A 19,610-nucleotide genomic window follows, 5' to 3' on the forward strand; every position below is an offset into this window, starting at 1 on the left:
CTCCTTTCTGTGGAGGAAAATGAAGGTTTTTAAACGTTCTTCCACTCCACATTTCCTCACTGATCCTCACATTGGACTGTTCCCCAGCAGCCCAGCACTGTGTATATAACAGGATCATCCCACTTGGAGGTAATGTGAAGCAGTCTGGAGAAATCCACTGGGTCAGTCACGTTTCCTTTGTGTGGCAAATAAGCTTTAACACAATATCTCTCCCTCGGTTTGAAGAGCTTGGGGACAGGCTGGAGCAAGGAACTGCTCGGAGAGGGTGGCACAAGTTTTGAGGACAGAGACAGGGAAAGATGAGGGATCCATGGGCAGTGTGAGGCTGGAGGCTAAAGCCGCTTAAGTTTCTATTTGTGGAGGGCAGGGAAGCTTCCAGGTGCTGGGCACAATTACTCCAAGTTTGGGTACGTCACCTCAAGCAGTGCTGAGGCGCCTGTGTGTCCCTCACAGCTTCCTCCTGGAGTAAAACTGTCACCCAAGGCTTTCTCTTTGCTTTGACCCATGTATTCCGAATTTTCCAGACAGCTCACAACGCTGCCTCTGCTCTCCAGCCCACAGCCAGGAGGTTTCTCAAGGCCTGGATTGTGTTCCCACATTCCTGCTGTCACATGGATGTGCTGTTTTGGGCGCCTCTTAATCCGCCGTGGTTTTCCCACAGGGCTAAGGGGGGATAAGCAGCGGCTTTGCAGGTCACCCAGGTCGGATGTAGGGATGCCCTGTGCCTGCCCATCCCGATGGGAAGTGCCACAGCCTCGCCTTGAAAGGTTTTGGGAAGGACTCACCGCTCTATTCCCACCAGCCTGCCACCCAATCACCCCCAGAAAAAACCCTCTCCCCATGGCAGCTTCCACCCTGGCAAAACCCTAAGGCAAGAGCCTGCCCGGCTGCTGAGGGGCCCTGAGAACACATTGAACCCACCCACACTGAGCTGCTGGGCAAACACTGAGGGTTGGGGGCCATCTGTGCTGCTGGAGAGAGGCAAGAAGGGGACAACGAGGTTGGTGGCTACTTGCTGGGGCCATAGTGTGGCCATGGGGGCAGTGCTGGGGGTGAGGCATCACTGGGGAGCGGCATCCCCCTGCCCGCCTGGGGCACGGGAGCTGCCTGAGACGGGCTCAGCCGCACTGAGGGGATGTCCAGGCCCCGTGGGGGATGTCCCCGCGCAGCTCCACCGCGGACATCACCGGGATGTGTCCGCGACGTCCAAAATGTCGCCCTGAGGGCGCCCCCCGCCCCTACCACCCCTGGGGAGGGGGGGGCACGACCCGGCCCGTGGCGCCCCCTACAGCTGTGAGGAGTGAGCTGCGCCAGGCGCTGTCCAATCAGAGGCGTCGCCGCGCTGTCTCCGCCAATCGGAAACGGCGAAGGGCGGGACCGGGGAAAGCGGGACGCCACAACGGAAGTGTGCTCCAGACACCGCTAACTCCCCTCTTCCGCCCTCAGTCCCGCCCCAGCCGCTCCGCACTCTGATAGGATAAACCTGCTGTCGGTCAGATCTCCTGAAAGCTGACTGGCTGTTCCGCGCTGCGAGTCCCGCCTACATCCGGGTCTCGCAGGCGCGGTAGCGGCGGTGCGGGGCCGCCATTGTGGTGGCGGAGCGCGGGGGTCGCGGCTGCCGGTGAGGGCAGCGGGAGCCGGTGAGGGCAGCGGGAGCGGCGGGGGAGCGATCGGTGGCGGCCCCGTCGTGGTCCCGTACCTCACGCTGAGCCCCTCTCCACCCTCTCTGTGCAGTTGCGTCGCCATGGCCGCCGTGTTCCCGTACCGCGGCGGCTGCGCCCCGGTGCCCAACCCGCTGGCGCCGCTGCCCGACTACATGTCCGAGGAGAAGCTGCAGGAGAAAGGTGGGTACGGCCCCGGCAGCCCAGAGCCTCCGCGGGGGACAGGGCCTGAGCCGCCGCCTCTGTGTCCCCGCAGCCCGCAAGTGGCAGCAGCTGCAGGCCAAGCGCTACGCGGAGAAGAGGAAATTCGGCTTCGTGGACGCGCAGAAGGAGGATATGCCCCCCGAGCATGTCCGCAAAATCATCCGCGACCACGGCGACATGACCAATAGGAAGTTCCGGCACGACAAGCGAGTCTACCTGGGGTAAGGGATCCCCGGTGTGGGGCACAGGGGATCTGCTGCTGCCTTGGAGGGAGAGATCCTTCTCCAAAAGTTTTTTCTGTGAACATTGTATCTCAATGAGGATGCCCTGAGGTGTCAGTGCAGAGGAGGATCAGCAAAAGGAGTTGTTGCCTTGAGTTTATGAGAAAAAACATAAGCCTGGGTAATTCATCATTGAAGAGGAAGCCCCTTCAATGATGGGATTCTCAGCTTTTCAGTTGTAGCTCAATCTGTTGCTGTGAGGTATCAGTGCAAAGGAGTGTCAGCAAAGGGAATTGTTGCTCTGATTTTATGAGAAAAAACATGACCCTGCATAACACAGTGTCTTAGAAGGAGTTGGGGAGAGTGTGAAATGTTTTTTGAAAGATTAAAAAGCATCCTGAGTGCTGTCTGAGGGTAGAGAGCTGTCTAGTGCACATCATGGTGTGCTGCAATAACTTACAATTACCTAAAAAACTCTAGAAACTAACTTAAAAACTTCGTTTTCTGTTAGCAACATTCTTGAAAGCCAAATCACTAAAAAACCTTTTGATAGTCCAGAGGTAGAGTGGGAAATTAATGGATTTGCTTTTTGAACAGGGCAGATGAGCAGTTCCTAGGGAAAACTGGGAGGTTGTTGGGCTCGTGGCAGGTGGTTGGCTGTCCTTGAGAGCCACTCCAGCGTGGTTTTCCCTGGTTTGTGGTTGCAGTGCTCTGAAGTACATGCCCCACGCTGTACTGAAGCTCCTGGAGAACATGCCCATGCCCTGGGAGCAGATCCGGGACGTTCCCGTCCTGTACCACATCACCGGCGCCATCTCCTTTGTCAACGAGATCCCCTGGGTCATCGAGCCTGTCTACATTGCCCAGTGGGGGTAGGTGCCTTCTGCTTCATCCACCTTTTTGCACCCACCATAAAATCCCCCTGCTTTTAACCTATCCCTGATTTCCTGCAGCTCCATGTGGATTATGATGAGGCGGGAGAAGAGGGACAGGCGCCACTTCAAGAGGATGAGATTCCCCCCGTTTGACGATGAAGAACCCCCTCTGGATTATGCTGATAACATCCTGGATGTGGAGCCCCTGGAAGCCATTCAGCTGGAGCTGGATCCAGAGGAGGATGCCCCCGTGCTGGACTGGTTCTATGACCACCAGCCTCTGAAGGACAACAGGAAGTACGTGGCTGTGGTGGCACCATTCACTAGGAGGGGGAGAAAACCAAAAAAACAAACAGTGCATGAATGACGTGCACAGAGCAGTGTGTAACCTTTGTGTGATGTTGGTGAGGAGAGAAAAACCTTCCCTCAAGGGTGGGAGGGAAAAGCTGAGTGTTGGAAAGCTGCATCTTTTGCCTGCAGGTTGCTCAGAGAAGTCCAAAGCCAGGTTGGGTGGGGCTCTGAGCAATCTGGGATGGTGGAAGGCTTGGAACAAGATGAGGTTTAAGGTTCCTTCCAAGCCAAACCATTCTGGGATTCTGTGGTTCAGGATCCAGCAAGGCTCCTCTATCCAGGAGGCCTGTTACCCACTTACCTGCTAGAACTGATGTTTCTGACCATGCTGACAGCCTGCATTGTGTAGCTGGAATTTGCAATTTGCTAAAGGTGCCCAGATGTTCTGTGTCACTTGAGACACAGAGGAGGAGAGGAACTGGAGCAGCCAGCATTTTCTGGGCAGGAGGAGTCTAGAGTGGTCTTTAACAGCTTTTTTTCAGGCTAGAGACACCCAGATATCTGTTCTTGATGAATCATGGGTGTCAGAAGGTGTTTGGTTGTTCTGTGTCTGGAGTGTCCATGCTCTGCTTTCCCAGGTATGTCAACGGCTCCACGTACCAGCGCTGGCAGTTCACCCTCCCCATGATGTCCACCCTGTACCGCCTGGCCAACCAGCTGCTCACTGACCTGGTGGATGACAACTACTTCTACCTGTTTGACCTGAAAGCCTTCTTCACCTCCAAGGCACTGAACATGGCCATTCCTGGAGGTCCCAAGTTTGAGCCCCTCGTCAGGGACATCAATCTGCAGTAAGTGTTGGTTTTGGGAGAGAGATGAGTTGTTGTCTAGGAGAGGACTGATGGGATGTTTTCTGTCTCTCTCACCCTGAATGCCTGCATAATAGTTTCTTGTCTCGTTTTAAGGGACGAAGACTGGAATGAATTTAATGACATCAACAAAATCATCATCAGGCAGCCTATCAGGACAGAGTACAAAATCGCTTTCCCCTACCTGTACAACAACCTGCCCCACCATGTCCACCTCACCTGGTAAGAGCAGCAGCCTCCAGAGCCAGGAGAGGAGGGAAAGGCTGTCAGAGGTTCTAATGCATTTTTTTTTTGTTGCAGGTATCATACTCCAAACGTTGTTTTCATTAAAACAGAAGATCCTGACCTCCCAGCTTTTTACTTCGATCCTCTGATCAACCCCATTTCACACAGACATTCTGTCAAGGTGAGTCACTGGGTTAACTGTGATAAACCCTATGTGTGGAAGTAGGGGGCTTTAGTGTCTTCTGATAGCAGCAGACAAACATAGATGTTTCAGGAGAAGGCAGCAGCCCTTTGACAAAAAAATCCACAGTTGTTATTTTAGTCTTCTATTTCTGGAGTTGCACAAAGTTGTCTCCTTTGGTTTTTGTGTCCAGTTAAACATTGAATGAAGCCTAATGTTTAATTAATAGTGTTTAAGTCTTCTGACAGATAATTTATCTTTCTGGTTGCCCTTGGTGTATTCATGGAGCTGGCTTCTCCCTGAAATTACCTCCATAACACTGAACTCAGGGTCTGATAGCCACAGTTTGCCTTGTTGAGTGCTTTTTGCTTCTCTCGTGCTCAGTACAGCCACACTCCTTCCATGACAGCAGAGATGGATTTTTAACTTGCTTGGCTGAGAAACTGAGCTGAAGCAACCAGTAAACACCTTGTGTGATGCTTCTGTATTTCAGAGCCAGGAACCATTGCCTGATGATGATGAAGAGTTTGAGTTGCCAGAGTTTGTTGAGCCTTTCCTGAAGGATACCCCTCTCTACACTGATAACACAGCCAATGGCATTGCCTTGCTGTGGGCCCCACGACCCTTCAACTTGAGGTCTGGCAGGACCCGGAGAGCTCTTGACATCCCACTGGTCAAGAACTGGTGAGTTGTGTCCTGGGGTGAGGGCTGATGTAGTCATCATCTCATTATGACCTTGTTATGATGAGAATGTGAAATGAAGACATTGTGTTGGCTGGTTTCTAGAGCTTTTAGGAGAGTTTCTAGAGACTTTCCTCTAAGGAATGTGAGTTAGCTGAAGCTTTGGAGTGTGATTTATCCATAGGTACCGTGAGCACTGCCCAGCAGGACAGCCAGTCAAGGTGAGAGTCTCCTACCAGAAGCTCCTGAAATACTATGTCCTGAATGCACTCAAACACAGACCTCCCAAGGCCCAGAAGAAGAGGTGAGTGGGCTCTGTTCGGTTGGGAACTGCTGATCTGTGGAGGGGGTTGAGCTGATTGTGGTCTCTGCTCTCTCCAGGTACCTGTTCCGCTCCTTCAAGGCTACCAAGTTTTTCCAGTCGACCAAGCTGGACTGGGTGGAAGTTGGCCTGCAAGTTTGTCGCCAGGGCTACAACATGCTGAACCTGCTGATCCACAGAAAGAACCTGAATTACCTTCACTTGGACTACAACTTCAATCTGAAGCCTGTGAAGACCCTCACCACAAAGGTATCAGTCCACGTGCTGTTGTACACAAGAGCAGAGTTTATGTGGAGGTTGTTGTGTAGCCAGTGAGGAAAGAGAGGCCACAGTGCCTCAGCTGTTCAGTTGTTGACCAAATTTGAGTTGTTTCACTCTTCTGTGACATTGTTCCATAAATCCTGAATATTTTGTCTTTTCCAGGAAAGAAAAAAATCCCGTTTTGGGAACGCTTTCCATCTGTGCCGAGAGGTCCTGCGGCTGACCAAGCTGGTGGTGGACAGCCATGTCCAGTACAGACTGGGAAATGTGGATGCATTTCAGGTAAGCTTTTTGGTTTTTTGGTTTTAAATGTGGTGAGAAGAAGTTGAGAGGAGAATTGGAATATTTTATATGGGAAATAGTTTCTATGGGATGCACAAAGTGGCTGAATGTTGCAGTGTTAGGGAGAAGAAGGGAAACAATGGAATGAAACAATGAAAATATGCAGTATTGTTTGAAATTCTGCTTTTATATTAGTTTATAAGAATTTAACATTGTCTGAGCCAGCATTAGGAGCTTTGTATGATCTGATACACTCTGTCCAATAAACTTGTCTGCTGGAGGTTATGTCTGAGGTGTTGATTGTTGTCCCTGTCCCTGCCTGTGTTCCATGTCTCAGCTGGCAGATGGCCTGCAGTACATCTTTGCCCACGTGGGTCAGCTCACAGGGATGTACCGGTACAAATACAAACTGATGAGGCAGATTCGAATGTGCAAGGACCTGAAACATCTCATCTACTACAGGTTTAACACAGTGAGTTCCACCTTTCTCCATGTAAACTGAGGAACAGGGGAGGGATTCTGGATTGTCAATAAATGACCTGCTCTTACCATGTCTCTGTTCCACCAGGGGCCTGTGGGCAAAGGTCCTGGCTGTGGTTTCTGGGCTCCAGGCTGGAGAGTGTGGTTGTTCTTCATGAGGGGCATCACCCCACTGCTGGAACGCTGGCTGGGGAATCTGCTGGCCAGGCAGTTTGAAGGTCAGTACCCTGTAAATCCTGCACATGGGAGGAGTGTGTGGTAAAGATTAATACAATTTGCTTGCCAGCCAGTTTCCTGTTTATACTGGTGGTCTTTATCCATGTTCCACTGACTAGTAGAGCTCTTTCCAGATCTGTGCCCCCAGAACAGATTCTAAATGGAAGTGGGATTTCCTGCTCCATTGCCATCTACTCCAGACTCCTGGCAGTATAATTTCTCCAGACATCCTGCACCTCCATGCACTGCTGAATCAGGAAGGAGAATCACTGCCTGGTGGTATCAGAATTCCTGAAGGACTTTGCTTTTTCCAGGCCGTCACTCCAAGGGTGTCGCCAAGACTGTCACGAAGCAGCGCGTGGAGTCTCACTTTGACCTGGAGCTCAGGGCAGCTGTGATGCATGACATCCTGGACATGATGCCAGAAGGGATCAAGCAGAACAAAGCCAGAACCATCCTGCAGCACCTGAGCGAGGCTTGGCGGTGCTGGAAGGCCAATATTCCCTGGAAGGTAAATCTCTCACCTGGCCTTTGGGTTCAGTTCTAACATCACCCAAGCGCAGCTGCTCTTGGAAAGCTCCTACTCCTTCTTCTCTCAAGTTCCTGTCCTTTCCCAGGTGCCAGGGCTGCCAACTCCTATTGAGAACATGATCCTGAGGTACGTGAAGGCCAAAGCTGACTGGTGGACAAACACAGCTCACTACAACCGGGAGCGGATCCGCCGGGGAGCCACTGTCGACAAAACCGTCTGTAAGAAGAACCTGGGCAGGCTGACCAGACTCTACCTGAAAGCTGAGCAGGAACGGCAGCATAATTACCTGAAGGTACTTCTGTCCTCCTTGAAATTGCCCAAATTAATGCTGTTTTCACCGGGAAGCTTTCACTGATTAATTCTGGTGGTGTGGTTCTGCAGGATGGGCCTTACATCACCGCAGAAGAGGCCGTTGCTGTGTACACAACCACAGTGCACTGGCTGGAGAGCAGGAGGTTCTCCCCCATTCCTTTCCCCCCACTGTCCTACAAGCATGACACCAAGTTGCTGATCTTAGCCCTGGAGAGGCTGAAGGAAGCTTACAGGTAAGCAGTGGGAAATGATCTCGATCTTCAGGAGCAATGGGAAAGGCTTCTGTTTTGTTATCCATTATTCCTGTGATGAAGTATGGTTTAAAATCTACCCTGGTGGACTGGTAAAGCTGTTGGTTTTGGTACTGCCAGTTTATCTGGGAGTTCTTATAGGCTCTGTCACTTGGGCAAAACCACTGCCATGCTTGCAAATTTGGGGATGTGGATTGTGAAGAATTAGAGGTTGCACATTATCATTCATCAGTTTAATGCAGTGGCCATTAGGGTGTTTGTGTGCAGGTGCTGAGCTGTTCTCCCTTGTTTTCAGTGTGAAATCACGACTGAATCAGTCACAGAGAGAGGAGTTGGGCTTGATTGAGCAGGCTTATGATAATCCCCACGAAGCTTTGTCCAGAATCAAGCGACATCTGTTGACTCAGAGAGCCTTCAAGGAGGTGAGTGAAAGCCTGGTGAAAGCCCAGCCATGTTATGCTGCATTCAGAAGCTGAATGGCACAGAAACTTAGTGTTTTCTCTGAACTACCAGCTTCAGTTTTTCCCCCTTTTTTTTTTCTTTAAGGTGGGAATTGAGTTCATGGATCTCTACAGCCACTTGGTCCCTGTTTATGATGTTGAGCCCCTGGAGAAGATCACAGATGCTTATCTGGATCAGTACTTGTGGTATGAGGCCGATAAGCGAAGGCTCTTTCCTCCTTGGATCAAACCTGCTGACACTGAGCCACCCCCACTGCTGGTGTACAAGTGGTGCCAAGGTCAGTGGGCTTTTGGTTCCATGCAAAAATGATTTTTCTTGTTAGGGAATTCTGTCTTATGAGTCCCCTTAGGAGCTGAATTTTGGTTTTGCAATTTGCAGTCAATAATTACAATCAGAGATGTATTTTGTAGGTTAATACATGTGTATATACTGGAGGAGGACAGATTGCACAGCATTTATGGCTGATTACATAGTTTTCCTTCCACTTCTGGATAGACTGGAAAATCCAGAGCCTGAAAAATCAGGCATTGCAGGACTTGTGTTGAGTTCATGTGTCCAGTGGCTGCTTCTGTGCTCTGATGTGTCAGATAACACAACATTGTTGTTCCCTCAGGCATTAATAACCTGCAGGATGTTTGGGAAACGAGTGAAGGGGAATGCAACGTGATGCTGGAATCTCGGTTCGAGAAGATGTATGAGAAGATTGACCTGACCTTGCTCAACAGGCTGCTGCGTCTCATTGTTGATCACAACATTGCTGACTACATGACAGCCAAGAACAACGTGGTGATCAACTACAAGGTGATGGTTGTTGTCAGGAAATGGGGTTTGTGGTAAAAGGGACCCATGAGGGAGGAGGTTTCAGGCCCTGTGGCAAAGAAGGAACACAAGACTTGCCAAAGAAAAGTGATGAGGGAGTCAAAAAACCCTTCTGAGACGTGCTGAAGAACAGCTGCTCAAGTGAAAGGGTTCTGCTGTGTTTGGATGTGTTTTCTCACAATTCCCCTTCATCTCCTCAGGACATGAATCACACAAACTCCTACGGGATTATTCGTGGGCTGCAGTTTGCTTCCTTCATTGTCCAGTACTATGGGCTTGTGATGGACCTGCTGGTGCTGGGCCTGCACAGGGCCAGTGAGATGGCTGGGCCTCCCCAGATGCCAAATGACTTCCTCAGCTTCCAGGACATTGCCACAGAGGTGGCCCATCCCATTCGCCTCTTCTGCAGATACATTGACAGGATTCACATCTTCTTCAGGTGAGATCTATCTCTGGGGCCCTGCTTTCCCCAGCTCAACACAAAGGCAAGGCAGATTTCATATGCTCCTGCTCCTGGCTTTTGTTCCCTTTGCTGTTGAAGATCAGGAATATTTGAATTGACAGACTTCCATGGATAACTGGATGTCCACATACCTCCTCTTGCTTTTCTGCAGTTTCACTCGACCAAAAGAAACACAACAATGTCAAGAAACACAAATGACCAATAGAAATATGCTCAGTTATTAGGGATCTGATAAATTAGAGACTGAGAGAAAAATCAGCCTTTTCTGTCTTTTCATGGAAGGCTAACCCAAACCCTGAGTTGCTCTGTGCTAATGAGATTCCCCCATTCATTGGGAGGACACAAAAATGGGATTAAAAAAAAAAAAGCTGACAAACAATTTTTCCTAATTAAATCCTTATTTTTCTAGCCAGGATGGTGTTAATAAGTCAACCATGTAATTTCAGATCCTTTTCTATGCATTTCCAGGTTTACAGCTGACGAGGCAAGAGACCTGATCCAGCGGTACCTGACAGAGCACCCCGACCCCAACAACGAGAACATCGTGGGCTACAACAACAAGAAGTGCTGGCCCCGGGATGCTCGCATGCGCCTCATGAAGCACGACGTGAACCTGTAAGTGCTGCAGCTGGGAAAAAGGTGGGAAAGAAAAGGGGGAAATCAGTGATAAATAACTGTTGGAGACTGATAGATGCTCAGGATGAGATGGGAGAAGTGAGGGGTTTGTGCTGAAATAGTAGGGAAGCTCCAGAACATTGCCCAGTTGTTATTTGGGCAAATTGTGATGTGTCACTGTGCACGTGGTGTTTTCCAGTGGCCGTGCTGTGTTCTGGGATATCAAGAACCGTTTGCCCCGCTCGGTGACCACGGTGCAGTGGGAGAACAGCTTCGTGTCCGTGTACAGCAAGGACAACCCCAACCTGCTGTTCAACATGTGCGGCTTCGAGTGCCGCATCCTGCCCAAGTGCCGCACCAGCTACGAGGAGTTCACCCACAAGGACGGCGTCTGGAACCTGCAGAACGAGGTGGGCTGGGAGAGCAATCCCTCAGTGGGGTTTCCATGGGTTGGAGAGGGGCTCCCAGGAGGGGACTGACGGCTCTGTGCTCTCCAGGTGACCAAGGAGCGCACGGCTCAGTGCTTCCTGCGTGTGGATGATGAGTCCATGCAGAGGTTTCACAACAGAGTGAGGCAGATTCTCATGGCCTCTGGCTCCACAACCTTCACTAAGGTAAGGGGAGAGGGAGATCTATGACAGCTTTCTGCAGATGCTTGGAAATTAGCCAGGAGTTGATCCTTTCCTTTCCTTTCTAGATTGTCAATAAATGGAACACAGCTCTGATTGGCTTGATGACTTATTTCCGGGAAGCTGTTGTAAATACTCAGGAGCTGCTTGATTTGCTGGTGAAGTGTGAGAATAAAATCCAGACTCGGATCAAGATTGGCCTGAATTCCAAAATGCCCAGCCGTTTTCCTCCTGTGGTGTTCTACACCCCTAAGGAACTGGGGGGGCTGGGCATGCTCTCCATGGGCCACGTTCTCATCCCTCAGTCTGACCTGAGGTGAGTTGTGCTGTTCTAATTCCGCATGACTTGATGCTCTTTCCCCTAAAAATCCTCCAAGAGTGCTAAACCATGCCATGGTACAGAGCTGTGTTGCCTTTACAGTAACTCATGGCAGTGATGAGGGAAGTGCCAGGTCCTCCTACCTCATTCTTGTCCCTTTGCTCCAGGTGGTCCAAGCAGACAGATGTTGGCATCACTCACTTCCGCTCGGGAATGAGCCATGAGGAGGACCAGCTCATCCCAAATCTGTACCGTTACATCCAGCCCTGGGAGAGTGAATTCATCGACTCTCAGAGGGTGTGGGCAGAGTATGCCCTGAAACGACAGGAGGCTATAGCCCAGAACAGGTGTGTCCATGTATGGGAGGACAGGCAGCAGTGGGAAGTTTTATGCTGCCTGGGGATTGTGGAGACCTTGCTGTCAATGTGGTACCTGCAATGCTGTCCCCTAACCTCTGGAGGAGGTTTCACATTTTAGCATCCCCTGCTAGATCCCTGGCCTCTCTGTCATTTCTGTGATCTCATCTGAACTACTCATTATTGGATTGCTGTAAATTGAGAGGTAACAAAGCCTGGGGATTTTTTTTCTTCAGGCGTCTGACGCTGGAGGATCTGGAGGACTCGTGGGACAGGGGAATTCCTCGGATTAACACCCTTTTCCAGAAGGACCGGCACACTCTGGCTTATGATAAAGGATGGAGAGTCAGGACTGACTTCAAACAGTATCAGGTACTGAGAGGGAATTTCTCTTCACCTGAATATGAAGTTCAGATACCTGTTCCACACAAAGTCCTTTTACCTTTCATTATTGCAGGTGCACTTCTGTCTCTCTGCTGCAGAAGGAATTTACAGCCCTGTGTTGGGACTGGTAGAGGCTGTTTGGAACCAAATGCTCCAGAATTTGTAGCTTATGCCCTTTGGGATCATTTAGATAGATTGCAGTGTATTGTAGAAAACCACAATAAACACATTAGAGAATAATGAATTAGAGAGTAACAACATATTAGAGAATCAGTTCTGGAGAGAGAAAAACAATTATCCCAAAACAAACATTCCAAAATATTAAGTTACAGTGGAATAATTTGTTATTTAAAGCCTTTAATGACAGCTTCGTAGAAGGCCAGTCCCTGAAAGATAAAAATATCACCTGAGGTTCCACCCAGTGTGAATTGCAGAGTAATACTGACAGAACTCGTGTTGTAGGTGAGCTGTGTCCGCCAGCACTGAGGGCATGAGGCTTCTTTCCTGCTCACTGAGCATCATTGTGGTGTTGGTTCCTGCACCAGTGCAGGCAGGTGAGTGATCTGCTCGCTGTTGTCTCCAGGTGCTGAAGCAGAACCCGTTCTGGTGGACACACCAGCGCCACGACGGCAAACTCTGGAACCTGAACAATTACCGCACGGACATGATCCAGGCCCTGGGCGGCGTGGAAGGGATCCTGGAGCACACACTCTTCAAGGGCACCTACTTCCCCACGTGGGAGGGTCTCTTCTGGTAAGAGGAGCTTGGATGTTCTGGGCTCAGGCTGTGCTGGTTCTGTTGAGTTTCTGCTGGTTTTCAGTGGCTGCTTCAGAACGTTGTGTAGTTCAGTTGTGAGGGCACCTAGGAGGGGGCTACAGCTGAACTTGTTAGAAACCCATGGAAATTTCTTAGCATGAAACAACCCTCCCACCTCAGGCTGATCCCTGTGTCTGTTACACATGGCACTAGAGATGAGGGACATCTCATTCAGTTGAATCTAATGCAGTTGATCGTCTGCCCTTTCCAGGGAGAAGGCCAGTGGCTTTGAGGAATCCATGAAGTGGAAGAAGCTGACAAATGCCCAGAGATCAGGCTTGAACCAAATTCCAAACAGAAGATTCACTCTCTGGTGGTCTCCTACCATCAACAGAGCCAACGTAAGTAGCTGATGTTTGTCCCTCAAGGGCAGACAACACTTTTCCACCGAAATGAGAGCAGTTAATTGATCCAATTAATTCTCAGAACATCTCTTAGAGAGGTACTAAACCTCCTTAGCAGGAGATGCTCCATTTTAAAAAATTGCCTCCATTGTGCTGTTGTGTGTTCTCAAGCTCCTTTTCCTTTGCAGGTGTATGTTGGGTTCCAGGTGCAGCTGGATTTGACAGGGATTTTCATGCATGGCAAAATCCCCACGCTGAAGATTTCCCTCATCCAGATTTTCCGAGCTCACTTGTGGCAGAAGATCCATGAGAGCATTGTCATGGATTTGTGTCAGGTGAGCAGTGTTGGCTTGGTTTGTTCCTGTGCCCTTTTGGAGCAGGGCCAGTCTTCCTTCAGCAATTTGGCAGAGAAAGGGAAGAAATGGAAAATGGAATTTTCCTGACTACCTCATTGTTGAGGATAGATTCCTTATCTGTGTTGCTTGAACACATCTCATCTTTGACTGCCTTTTCCCCAGGTGTTTGATCAAGAGCTGGATGCTCTGGAGATTGAGACAGTGCAAAAAGAGACAATCCATCCCAGGAAGTCCTACAAGATGAACTCCTCGTGTGCAGATATCCTTCTCTTTGCTTCCTACAAGTGGAATGTGTCACGTCCATCTTTGCTGGCAGATTCCAAGTGAGTTTCCCTTTTCCCTCTCCTCAGTCTCCCTGCAGAGCAGAGCTGCTGAGCCTGTCATCCAGAGCCTCTGTGTCTCTTGGGCATCTCTGGGGGACACTAGAGACTGTGTCCAGCAAAGCACAGGGTTTGTTTGGGTAGGTGGTTGCAGCAACTCCTGGCACTGCCTTCTGCAAAACACCAGCTCTGCCTTTCCTCTGTTCTCTCCTCTGGGTGAACTTTTCCCTGAGCTGTTGAATGTTCTTCTGGAAACCCCACAAAGCTGAGCCGGCCCAGGGCCAGAATTCTCACTGAATTCTCACCAGACAGTCCCTGGGGGAGATGACCCTCGTGCCTACAGAGCAGTGGCCTCACTGCTGCTCTGTTTAAACCTTTCAATAGCCTCTGCATTCAGTGCTGTGCGAGGAGATCAGCAGGGTCCCTTTCCAGGGTGGAATGTGGGTATGAGCTGGCTGCAGTGTCCATGCTGGGTGACAATTACAGCAGGAGAATTTAGTGCAAGATGAACTAGTTGTGGCCTGCTTTCTCCTCAGGGATGTGATGGACAGCACCACCACCCAGAAGTACTGGATTGACATCCAGCTGCGCTGGGGCGACTACGACTCCCACGACATCGAGCGCTACGCCAGGGCCAAGTTCCTGGACTACACCACAGACAACATGAGCATCTACCCCTCTCCCACTGGTGTGCTCATTGCCATTGATCTGGCCTACAACTTGCACAGGTGAGAGCTGCACCTTCTGTGGTTTCATTTCCAGGGCTGGAATTGGTAGTTTGTGAGTATTAGTGCATCTCCAGACTGGGTTGTATTCCAGGCAGGAGCATGAGGGGAGAAGGCAGAAGCTGGAGATAGGCAGTGAGTGGGATAAGGCATCTCAAGTTGCCCAGTTTTGCTCAGTAGTGGTGGTTCAGTTCCCTCAGTTCATTAATTATTTGTTTCTTAGGATATTTCTGTCAGACTGTTGTTGGAGCTGAAGGACACCATTTCTCACTGGAAACTAGGGGCAAAGTCAGAAATCAGTTCTCCAGTGTGTTTGTTGGAGAAGGAGCAGCTTTTCTGGGACTGCAGCATGTGTGTGCTGTGGCTTCCCACTGAGGAGGTGTAGCTAAAAGCCATAGGTGACCAGCTCCCAGGGGCATTACAAATGCCACACTGCAGTACAAAGCTGTATTTTTCAGCAGGTAGAAAGGGGCCTGGCTGCTGTGTGGAAAGACTTGAGTGGGACTGTTGCTTCTTCAGGTCTAATAGTAACAACTTCTGTTTGTTTCCTCCTTCAGTGCTTATGGGAACTGGTTCCCTGGGAGCAAACCTCTAATCCAGCAGGCCATGGCCAAAATCATGAAAGCAAACCCTGCCCTGTATGTGTTGAGGGAGCGAATCCGCAAAGGGCTGCAGCTCTACTCCTCAGAGCCCACGGAGCCCTACCTGTCCTCCCAGAACTATGGGGAGCTCTTCTCCAACCAGATCATCTGGTTCGTGGATGACACCAATGTGTACAGAGTCACCATCCACAAGGTGAGGCCAGAGGGGTGTCTCAGGGAAGGGACAGAATGGGGTGGAAGTTTCCATGCATGATGGGAATCCTGGGAGTCAACACACAGACCCAGATTTTTGTAGTGTGCACAAAGCAGCTCTTATATTTCCCACACAGCTCCTGCTCGAAGCACACAGAGAGTTGGCTCTTGTGTAAAGGTGTGGGTGGGCTCCATTTATCTCCCTGCACTTCTCACTCTTGCTTGTTTCCTCAGACTTTTGAAGGGAATTTGACCACAAAACCTATCAATGGAGCCATTTTCATCTTCAATCCCAGAACTGGACAGCTCTTCCTGAAGATCATCCACACATCTGTGTGGGCAGGACAGAAGCGTCTGGGACAGGTAGGGCTGTGCCTTGGATGTGACCTGGGGGTGGGCTCTGACTGTTGGGGACACCCCCTTGAGCAGAAGACATCACAAAGATCTTCATCTTCCTGCCTCTTAATGAGTTTTGAGCTCCAAAGTCCAAGTGATCAGGCAGGAGCATGGGATGTAAAAGTGGAGGAGCACAGGCTCTGAGGCTCACAAGGATTTGAAGCTCTGAGGTGTAAAGACCCCACATCATCAAGCAGAGCTTGAGGAGCAGTGCTGTGCTCCTTGTTACAAAATTCACCCTGCACTTGGCTGTACATCCAGTGTGGTGAGAAAGCTCAGGTGGCAAATCCAGGGAGGTGGAGTAGCCAGCTGTTTTTTTCTGAGCCACTCAGGAGTAACTGAGCTCCAGGAATGGGAACTGCCCTCTGTGATCAGTAAGGAGGAGATGCTGGGCCTTGTCACTGATCTGGAACAAACCATAAATTCCAGTCGTATTTTTAGAATTTGGTTTGCGTCCCTTTGGTTCCCAGAGACATGGAGGCTCTGCTGAAGAGCAGGGGGATACTTCTCTAACCCTGCTGTCTTTCTGTAGCTGGCCAAGTGGAAGACTGCTGAAGAAGTGGCTGCCTTGATCCGATCCCTTCCCGTGGAGGAGCAGCCAAAGCAGATCATAGTGACACGGAAGGGCATGCTGGACCCACTTGAGGTAAAGCTGCAGCTCCGTGAGGATGTGTAAAATCTGTGGGAGGTAACAGGACAGTTCTGTGTCCTGTGATGTTCTGCAGTAGCTGTGAGCTAATTCCTCTTGATGAACTCCAGGTGCACTTGCTGGATTTCCCCAATATTGTGATCAAAGGCTCGGAGTTGCAGCTGCCCTTCCAGGCCTGTCTGAAAGTGGAGAAGTTTGGTGACCTCATCCTGAAGGCTACTGAACCCCAGATGGTTCTCTTCAATCTCTATGATGACTGGCTGAAAACCATCTCTTCCTACACAGTAAGCACAGATGTGCCTCCTGCATTTCGCAGGAACCAAGGCCTCAGATATCCCTGATGATTTGTTTGGGAGCACTTGGCTCTGAATCTGCCTGGATTTTCCTTTAGATGGATTTCCCTGGCAATTCCCATGTGCTCAAACCGAAGAATGCTGTACTAGGACCTTGTACATTTAATTTTCTTCTTCCTAACTCCATCTCCTTTTAATCTCCAAGGCATTCTCCCGTCTGATCCTGATTCTCCGGGCGCTACACGTGAATAACGATCGAGCCAAAGTTATCCTGAAGCCAGACAAGACAACCATCACTGAGCCTCACCACATCTGGCCAACCCTGACAGATGAGGAGTGGATCAAGGTGGAGGTGCAGCTGAAGGATCTCATCCTTGCTGACTATGGCAAGAAGAACAAGTAAGGCATAATCCTGTCAGCCTTTCCTTCCTGCTCTAAAAGCTGTGGCCAAGGGCCTTTGTCAGTGCACTCTCAGCTTTGTAGGAGATCTGGTTAATTTTAATAATTTTCTGGTAAGGCAGATAAAAATGTCTGCACCAAATCATTGATCCAAGCATCATATGGTCATGGCCTCTCTTTTGTTTAAAAAGTTGTGGTTTAATTTTTTTCATAGTGCCCAGAGTTGGATGTTCTGAGCTCGTGCCTGAAGGTGAGAAGGCTCCAGAATGTATTTTGAAATACTTGACCTGGGTGAATTTTCTCTTCCAGCGTGAACGTTGCATCCCTGACCCAGTCAGAGATCCGAGACATCATCCTGGGCATGGAGATCTCTGCCCCATCTCAGCAGAGGCAGCAGATTGCAGAAATCGAGAAGCAAACCAAGGAGCAGTCGCAGCTGACGGCCACGCAGACCCGCACGGTGAACAAACACGGGGATGAAATCATCACCTCCACCACCAGCAACTACGAAACCCAGACCTTCTCCTCCAAGACTGAGTGGAGGGTCAGGTAGGAAGGGAGGCAGGGATGTTGGAAAGGGTTGGAATGCTCAGGGAAGATCTGTGCCCCCTCTGATCATGGTCTCCTCCTCACAGAGCAATCTCTGCTGCCAACCTCCACCTGCGGACGAACCACATCTATGTCTCATCAGATGACATAAAGGAGACTGGTTACACCTACATTCTTCCCAAAAATGTGTTGAAGAAGTTCATCTGCATCTCAGACCTGCGTGCCCAGGTGAGTGTGCAGGGAGTTTGTTACCGTTGTGCCTCACTCAAACACACCAGGGGGCAACTTTTGGAGCAGAGCTGGGAACCTGCTGTGGTTTGTCCACGTGAATCCCTCTGATGCTCTCCTCAGGTATTGAGGAGTTCCCACTCGCACAGCTACACAGAGATCTCTTCTGGCCTTCTAAGGCAGGTGTGTGTGTTTTAGATTGCAGGTTACCTGTATGGAGTGAGCCCTCCAGACAACCCCCAGGTGAAGGAGATCCGGTGCATTGTGATGGTGCCCCAGTGGGGGACACACCAGACCGTGCACCTCCCAGGGCAGCTGCCACAGCACGAGTATCTCAAGGTGGGTTGAGGTTCAGCTTCCAGAGAGGGTGGAAGGTCAGTAACAAGGACCTGAGGTGGTGGAGCAGCTTCCCTTGGTCTTTTGTAGTTGTGGGACTGAAAGGGCTCAGTCTGAAGCCAAACTAGGTTGAGATCAAGTGGGGGGGAAGGTTGTGATCTCAGTGTCCTTTTTGCCACTCTTTTTGTCAGGAAATGGAACCTCTGGGGTGGATTCACACCCAACCAAACGAGTCCCCTCAGCTCTCACCACAGGATGTCACCACCCACGCCAAGGTCATGGCTGACAACCCCTCCTGGGATGGGGAGAAGACCATCATCATCACCTGCAGGTGAGGGGCGGCGAGGCTTCTGGTGGCCCTCTGAGGAGGGTGTTGCTGCAGAGCTGGAGAACTCAAAATTGGCAGAAAGGGAGTGTTGGCTCATTCCTGCTTTCCCTCTTCTGCCCCAGGTGAGTCTGACTTGCCTCATGTTCCTTTTCAGTTTCACCCCTGGCTCCTGCACGTTGACAGCCTACAAACTGACCCCGAGCGGGTACGAGTGGGGCCGGCAGAACACGGACAAGGGCAACAACCCCAAGGGTTACCTCCCCTCCCACTACGAGAGGGTGCAGATGCTCCTGTCCGACCGCTTCCTTGGCTTCTTCATGGTCCCAGCACAGGGCTCTTGGAACTACAACTTCATGGGTGAGCTGGCCTGGGGAGGGGAGGGGAAATGAGGAGCTTGGGGAAGAGGGAATAGCTCCTTACCCACCCCAAAACTTCCTCAGAGGGACTAGGGGATACCAGCACTGTGCCCTGAACTTTCCTTAGTACAAGCACTGGGAAGTTAGTTTAATGGTTTTTTTTTTTTTTAGTGGCTCGAGAGGAAAAGTAGATCCCATGTCTGTCTGGATGGTAGTGCATGGTCTGTCACCACTGAATAATTAATCCCTGTCAGGCAGCAGAGATAATGGAAAATGCAAGAGAGAAGCTGTTCCCCGTAGGGAGGTCCTGGTATCATGAACACCACAGGCAGCTGGAGAAGGGGTCAGGAAATGAGAGTGACAGAACACTTGACTAGCATAAAAGAACTGCAAATCTCTTGAGGGGAGGAACCCAAAGAGGGATGATTTCTGGGGTTAGAACTATTTCCTGGCATGAAAATGGTCGCGGAAGGGTGGAGGGGGCAGAAGGGGTGCTCAGGTGGGTGACACTCCCTCTTTTCCAGGTGTCCGCCACGACCCCAACATGAAGTACGAGCTGCAGCTCGCCAACCCCAAGGAGTTTTACCACGAGGTCCATCGCCCCTCTCACTTCCTCAACTTCGCGCTGCTGCAGGAGGGGGAGGTTTACTCTGCCGACCGCGAGGATCTCTACGCCTGATCCTGCCCGCGCCCCTCTTAGTACTGTTGATATTCAACAGCGTGTTCGTGCTCTCCCCGTCTGTGCTCCCGCACCCCGCGCGTTGTTGTTCCCCCCACTTTTCCTCTCAATAAATTTTGTACGAACGGGAG

The 19,610-nt window shown here is 50.5% G+C and overlaps 1 protein-coding gene across 2 annotated transcripts; it reads left to right on the forward strand.

Moving 5' to 3' along the window:
• The first annotated feature begins 1,521 nt into the window (after positions 1-1,521).
• PRPF8 (pre-mRNA processing factor 8) lies at positions 1,522-19,609 on the forward strand. 2 transcript variants are annotated; one of them, XM_002197291.6, is made up of 43 exons: positions 1,522-1,640; positions 1,735-1,844; positions 1,918-2,086; positions 2,794-2,958; positions 3,040-3,258; positions 3,891-4,103; positions 4,218-4,343; positions 4,422-4,527; positions 5,021-5,211; positions 5,393-5,512; positions 5,590-5,779; positions 5,954-6,073; positions 6,411-6,545; positions 6,642-6,771; positions 7,084-7,280; positions 7,387-7,593; positions 7,683-7,846; positions 8,160-8,286; positions 8,411-8,603; positions 8,940-9,127; positions 9,346-9,584; positions 10,077-10,223; positions 10,423-10,633; positions 10,721-10,837; positions 10,921-11,168; positions 11,339-11,518; positions 11,764-11,899; positions 12,495-12,664; positions 12,939-13,068; positions 13,260-13,406; positions 13,590-13,750; positions 14,284-14,475; positions 15,030-15,267; positions 15,501-15,629; positions 16,195-16,308; positions 16,422-16,595; positions 16,810-17,003; positions 17,313-17,552; positions 17,639-17,780; positions 17,979-18,119; positions 18,308-18,447; positions 18,599-18,801; positions 19,325-19,609. In XM_002197291.6, exons 2-43 carry the CDS (start codon positions 1,745-1,747, stop codon positions 19,477-19,479), a joined length of 7,008 nt encoding a protein of 2,335 aa, XP_002197327.1. In that variant the 5' UTR covers positions 1,522-1,640; positions 1,735-1,744; the 3' UTR covers positions 19,480-19,609. The 2 variants fall into 2 exon arrangements, with proteins under 2 accessions (XP_002197327.1, XP_030143921.1); XM_030288061.4 differs by having other exon boundaries at positions 1,523-1,621.
• Position 19,610: the final 1 nt, after the last annotated feature.

The sequence above is a fragment of the Taeniopygia guttata genome, chromosome 19 (assembly GCF_048771995.1).
Source record: "Taeniopygia guttata chromosome 19, bTaeGut7.mat, whole genome shotgun sequence".
NCBI lineage: Eukaryota > Metazoa > Chordata > Aves > Passeriformes > Estrildidae > Taeniopygia > Taeniopygia guttata.

What these genes read in the sequence shown, in the direction of transcription:
- PRPF8 (XM_002197291.6), top strand. Translation starts at nt 1,745, where the DNA reads ATGGCCGCCGTGTTCCCGTACCGCGGCGGCTGCGCCCCGGTGCCCAAC. An exon ending in ATCCCACTGGTCAAGAACTG is followed by an intron (nt 5,212 to 5,392) that starts GTGAGTTGTGTC and finishes ATTTATCCATAG; the next exon opens with GTACCGTGAGCACTGCCCAG. An exon ending in TCTTTGCTGGCAGATTCCAA is followed by an intron (nt 13,751 to 14,283) that starts GTGAGTTTCCCT and finishes CTTTCTCCTCAG; the next exon opens with GGATGTGATGGACAGCACCA.